At 35.7% G+C, this 6,207-nt stretch overlaps 1 protein-coding gene across 1 annotated transcript in view; it reads left to right on the forward strand.

The window, feature by feature from the left end:
• Positions 1–5,584, forward strand: part of DCK (deoxycytidine kinase) — a 28,621-nt gene extending 23,037 nt beyond the window's left edge. Inside the window, exons 6-7 of the mRNA XM_055434983.2 lie at positions 1,132–1,222; positions 3,729–5,584. Coding sequence (XP_055290958.1) covers positions 1,132–1,222; positions 3,729–3,755 — 118 coding nt within the window. The 3' untranslated portion in view covers positions 3,756–5,584. The remainder of the gene's footprint in view (positions 1–1,131; positions 1,223–3,728) is intronic.
• Positions 5,585–6,207: the final 623 nt, after the last annotated feature.

The raw sequence follows: 6,207 nt of genomic DNA on the forward strand, positions 1-6,207 counted from the left end.
CCACACCTGCAGTATCTCTGAGTTATGCCTATACTCTCTTTCAGACAGAATTTAAGATATTTCAGATTTGTTTCTTAGATCACAGTACTTGGTCATTAGTCAAACCTTGGTTCAAATCCATCTCACTTATTGGTGTGCAACGTTAGTCAATCTCTGAACCCCAGAATGGACTCCCTGATCTTTAGTTTTCTCATCTTTAAACATCCCTACTTTCTGGTGTGATTTTGGTTTTTGAGGAGAATTACATTTCACAAACTAAGATCATGGCATCCGGTCCCATCACTTCATGGCAAGTAGATGGGGAAACAGTGGCTGACTTTATTTTTTTGTGCTCCAAAATCAGTGCAGATGGTGATTGCAGCCATAAAATTAAAAGACGCTTACTCCTTGGCAGGAAACTTATGACTAAGCTAGACAGCGTATTAAAAAGCAGAGACATTACTTTGCCAACAAAGGTCCATCTAGTCAAGGCTATGGTTTTTCCAGTAGTCATGTATGGGTGTGAGAGTTCGACTATAAAGAAAGCTGAGCGCAGAAGAATTGATGCTTTTGAACTGTGGTGTTGGAGAAGACTCTTGAGAGTCCCTTGGACTGCAAGGAAATCCAACCAGTCCATCCTAAAGGAGATGAGTCCTGGGTGTTCATTGGAAGGACTGATGTTGAAGCTGAAACTCCAATACTTTGGCCACCTGATGCAAAGAGCTGACTCATTGGAAAAGCCCCTGATGCTGGGAAAGATTGAGGGCAGGAGGAGAAGGGGACAACAGAGGGTGAGATGGTTGGATGGCATCCCCGACTCAATGGACATGAGTTTGGGGAAACTCCGGGAGTTGGTGATGGACAGAGAGGCCTGGCGTGCTGCAGTTCATGGAGTCACAAAGAGTCGGACACAACTGAGCGATTGAAATGAACTGACATTTCACAATGCCTAGCTTTATACATTAGATGTGCATAGTAAATTTAGGTGAGAAAAAAAGGCATTGCCAGATGAAGTACTTGCAGGATAATTTTAATGTAAATAATGGATAACATTTTGATTTTCAAATGAAGGCATAAGAATATGTTTTTAGTGTTTCTCTTTTATTTATTGCTTTTTCTAAATATTTTATTCATCTCTCTCTTTTTGAACAGAACCAACTTTGATTATCTACAAGAAGTGCCTATCTTAACACTGGATGTTAATGAAGACTTTAAAGACAAACATGACAGTCTAATTGAAAAGGTAGATTTATGTTGAATACAAATATAAATAATGTTGTTTTGTCTTGTCTAAAGAAGTGTTCTAACTTCTGAGAAAATGATCTTCTATTGAAAGATGCAGAGAAGGCAATGGCAAGCCACTCCAGTAGTCTTGCCTAGAAAATCCCATGGATGGAGGAGCCTGGTAGGCTGCAGTCCGTGGGGTCGCTAAGGGTCGGACACGACTGAGCGACTTCACTTTCACTTTTCACTTTCACACATTGGAGAAGGAAATGGCAACCCACTCCAGTGTTCTTGCCTGGAGAATCCCAGGGACGGGGGAGCCTGGTGGGCTTCCGTCTATGGGGTCACACAGAGTGGGACACGACTGAAGTGACTTAGCAGCAGCAGCAGCAGTAGCATTGAAAGATGACATAGAGTTATATTAAGAGACAGTTAGGAGCTTTAGAGGGATTTAGCCTATTTAGATTTTCATCTTAACTTTAACTTCTAGATTTGTAGCCTTAAATAAAATAAGACTTTCTTTATCCTTTCGTTTCTTCATCTGTATTTTAGGAGTAACATTAACAAAAGTTCTTGCTTACTCCCCTCTGAAGTTACAGGATATGGATCTCATCCATTTTTATATTAGCTGGAGTCTTGTTATTAAAGATTTATAGTTTTGAGTTTTATTTGGTGCCTTGTCTGTGACTTCGCATTGCCTAATCATTGAGTCATTATCTTAATCAGAGTTAATCTTCCATATATTTAGAGTTGACTGTATTCTGTTAAGTAAGATCATATTGATAAAGGGACTGGAAGAAAACCTATCGATGAATACTTGAGAGAGACTAGTAATGGGGTTTGTATAATAAATATCCCTATAGTGAAGTCGCTGCTCAGTCGTGTCCGACTCTTTACTACAGCCCCATGGACTGTAGCCTACCAGGCTCCTCAGTCCATGGGATTTTCCAGGCAAGATTACTGGAGTGGGTTGCCATTGCCTTCTCCAGGGGATCTTCCCGACCCAGGGATTGAATCCAGGTTTCCCACATTGTAGGCAGACGCTTTACTGTGAGCCACCAGGGAAGCTATCCATGTTAGTTAACTTAATGATCTAAGATCTAAAGAAAAAGCCTCCCTTTTTTTGTTGTTTGGTTTTGAGAGAAGTTTTATTTTTCTTTTTCCTATCATAAAATGTCTGCTGTTTAGTATAATAGGTGTTTAACATTTATAAAGTATATCAAGAATTTTGAAGAACCGCAGCAGTATAGATTACTGTAGCATATAGTTGTTTTTCCCATGGTGTTCCCTGGTGACTCAGTGGTAAAGAATCTGCCTGCGATGCAGAAGACCTGGGTTCAATCCCTGGGTCAAGAAGATCCCCTGGAGAAGGGAATGGAGACCCACTCCAGTATTCTTGTCTGGAGAATTCCATGGACAGAGGAGCCTGGAGAGCTACAGTCTATGCGGTTCCAAAGAGTCAGGCACAACTGAGTGACTAATACTTTGACTTTCAAAGAAAAGCATATCTGGAAAATTTAAGTGACCTCTTCACTAATTTAATTTAAGGACTTCCCTTGTGGCTTAGTTGGTAAAGAATCTGTCTGCAATGCAGGAGACCTGGGTTCGATCCCTGGGTTGGGAAAATCCCCTGAAGAAGGGAATGCCTACCCACTCCAGTATTCTGGCCTGGAGAATCCCAAGGACTGTATAGTCCATGGGGTGGCAAAGAGTCAGATACAACTTTCACTAATTTAATGATGTTAAAAATATAGCATAGAATTCACTTGTGATAGTGTTAAAATAAATAAAATTAAGTCAACCATTGAAGTACTAAAAGCCAACCATTATTTTAGCTATATGAATCTGTAAAGTTACTTTTTCATTTTAGCTAGCACTTCATAGTTTTGATTAATGATCATCATTTCATAGTATTATTTATTTTTTAATTAGTAGTGTTAGAATTTGGCTGTCTTTTTCATGTATTTTTGCAAAGGCAGTGATCTTTTGTCTATTCAGTACAATTACTGTGTAGTCTAAAATATATGGAGAGCGATATCTTGTATTCTGACATTGGCTACTTGGTTAGGTTCATTCACTACTTACATGACCTTTCATCACATTTTAATATTTATAGTCTGTATGTATGATTCACTTTTGTGCTTCAGAAAAATTGCAAATCTATTACATAGATTACATACACAGTCAAGATCTTTAGAATTGTTTAAACCATTGCAGTTAGTCACGTCGTCAGTGCTAAAGCTGCATGTGTCTGTGGCATTATAAGATTAGTGTCATGACTGTTACAGAACTGTATCAATCTCAGATGTAAATGTAATAACTTCTGTCATGACTTTTTGGATCATTCATCTTTTATTACTCAGGTATTTGTTAATATTTCTTTTGAAAGTAAATGCTGTAGCTTTGTGATAGAGTTTACTTATACAGTTGAGGTCTTCAACTGTTAGAAACTTCTAACTGAAAATGAATATTAGATATCTGAAATTACCCAAGGAATTATATTAATATTTTTTTCCTTCCCTCAGGTAAAAGACTTTTTGAGCAGTTTGTGATCTTGCTGAAGACTCCACGCAGCCAAATGATTCCACCTTCTTCAGCTTTGTATATCTGCATGGGTCCATTTTCATGTCTCTCTTCTAAACCTAAGTTTTTAAGTACCTTTATTCACCCCCCCAAAAATTTTTTTTAATGAACCCTATACAAAAGTTTTTAACTAGCTTTTTTTTTTTCTCTCTCTCTCTTTTGGGGGCTTAAAGAAACAAGGACATTTCAGTATCCCTTACAAGAAGGAGTCTGGTGATAGGTGGTTCCAGAATCGTTACAGTAGTTAAGCTACATCATAAAGAATCCAGCCTCCTTTTGTCTTTCCTCTATTATCCTCCTCTGCTGCTTGATTTTTTTTTTCCTGGTGCTTCTCATCTCAGTGACCAGTTTCTTAGCTGGAAAATTTAATGTTACATAGTAAATGGTAATGTGTCCTGTAAAAATTAAAAAGTGGAGTTTAAGAAATCTGTCAAAAAAGGATTATGAGGTTTCATTGCAAATACTTTTGATTAGGTGCTTTCCCTTCCACCTTAATTGATGTGGAAGTTAAGATCGGGTTTAATATTTAATCACTTCACTGATATTTATTAAGGTGTCTATAACACATTTGTAGAGTAGCAGGTTAGACTTTGTTCCCAGTTTGTAATGACATAACTTACAAGTCATTTAGTCTTTTTTCTGCCTTTGTTTCTACATGTGGGGTATGAGTGAGGCTTTATCTTTTGCATGGGATTTTAGAGTATTAAAGAGGAAATGTTGCTACACTTAAAAGATAACTGAAGACGATTACCTGAGTATAAAGATTGAATTTATTTGGAACTTCAAATAACTGCCTGCTTTTTCCCGTCACAGACCATTCTTTTAGAATGGAGTATTACTATTCCAGTTAAAGAGTTGGCTTAAATTCTGATTGTCTTTAAATCATTTCAGGTGAAATTACAGTTTTCCTTAAATTTATTACCATTTTTATAGGTAAAACATTAGTGGAACACAGTGAGGGATACATTTTTCCATTATAGTTTTCACTCATGCTGTACTGGAAATGAGTAGTTTTTCTTTACCTTTATACTTGGTGAGAAGCATAAAAGGAAACTGAAAACAAGGTAGATTATCTTCTTAGCAGTTAAGACTGTTTGGTTGGTCCCAGCTCTTATTTCCTGCCGCTGTTCTACTTTCCCTGCTGTCTGGATTAATAGGCAACCTGCTATTTTAAAGTTTTATTTAAAAGTAAATAAAAGTCACACTTTTTTACTTTGAGAACAACATCACTCTTCACTTCATAGTTTTGCTGCTCTGTTGGAGTATGTCCTAAGTATTTTTTTCCTCTCCTTTTAGAGAAATTACTGATAAAAATGATCTTGCTTTATGTTATATATCTTGAAAGCATTATCATGTTTTGTTGATTAGAAATTACACATATTAATAAAGAGGGCAGGGTACAGAATAGTTGTAATTTTTAAAAATCTGCATGGACTTATTTTAGGTCTATATATATAGGTTTAGATCTGTATGTATAGATTTTTTTTCAGCTTTGTTTAAGATGTGCAGTGTGTTTTATTTGTATTTAACCTTTCTACTTGACATTTTAGAAAAACTGGTTTTTTAAATGAGAGGAAAGTTATTTGAAACTATCCTTTTCCTTTTTAAAATATCTTGTGTTTAGTTTCTTGATATTCAAAGATAATAATTTAGTGAGTTAAATAGTTTAGATGCACTGATCTTTGAATGAGAGACTTGTGTCAGACCTATAGTTGCCATAAATATTTGTCTCATGATATTGTATGAATTTGTTTTTGTTTGATATAAATGAATTTATTAAATTAAATATTTGCTTAATAAATAAATATAAATCTCTTGAATTCTAATGAGCTACACTCACTGAAATCATTGAAATGATTGAATCTTTTTTAGAATTAAAATTTATTCTACTTTTGAAGAAAATTATGAATATAAAAAGGTTGACAGTGGTTTATATAAATTAACATTGATTTTAAATGGAGACATGTTTCAAAGATGTTTCATAACCTTTAAAAATGGTTAGCTTAGTGACTTTTTAAATCTGTAAAATTGAAAAGAAGCTTAAAAAATTACTATTTGTCATGATTCAAAAGCTGTACCACTGGATGGGCACAAGAGTATTCAGCCTAGCTGTCTGCATTATCTGTTGGATCCTGTCTCCCATATCAAATCATCTTTCTTCAAAGTGTATGTACTACTTTTTATAGTTTACTCTTCTAAGAAGGTAATCAGTTGTACAAGACTTATCCCCTCATTCAGAGTTTTCTCATCTTCCATGCCTGGAATTTAGAGCAGTGTTTACCAAGCCCCCAGAAGTTAAGTCTGTTATATTTTAAAGGACAAGGAGTCCCAAAATGTTTTTTACATAGAGGTGTATATTTCATTACCTCCAGAAAAATGCTAAATAATTTACTTAAAGTATTTACAAATCCTGGTAGACAG

This window comes from Moschus berezovskii, chromosome 5 (assembly GCF_049115385.1).
Source record: "Moschus berezovskii isolate FMDL1 chromosome 5, NW_MosBer_1.0, whole genome shotgun sequence".
Classification (NCBI taxonomy): Eukaryota; Metazoa; Chordata; class Mammalia; order Artiodactyla; family Moschidae; genus Moschus; species Moschus berezovskii.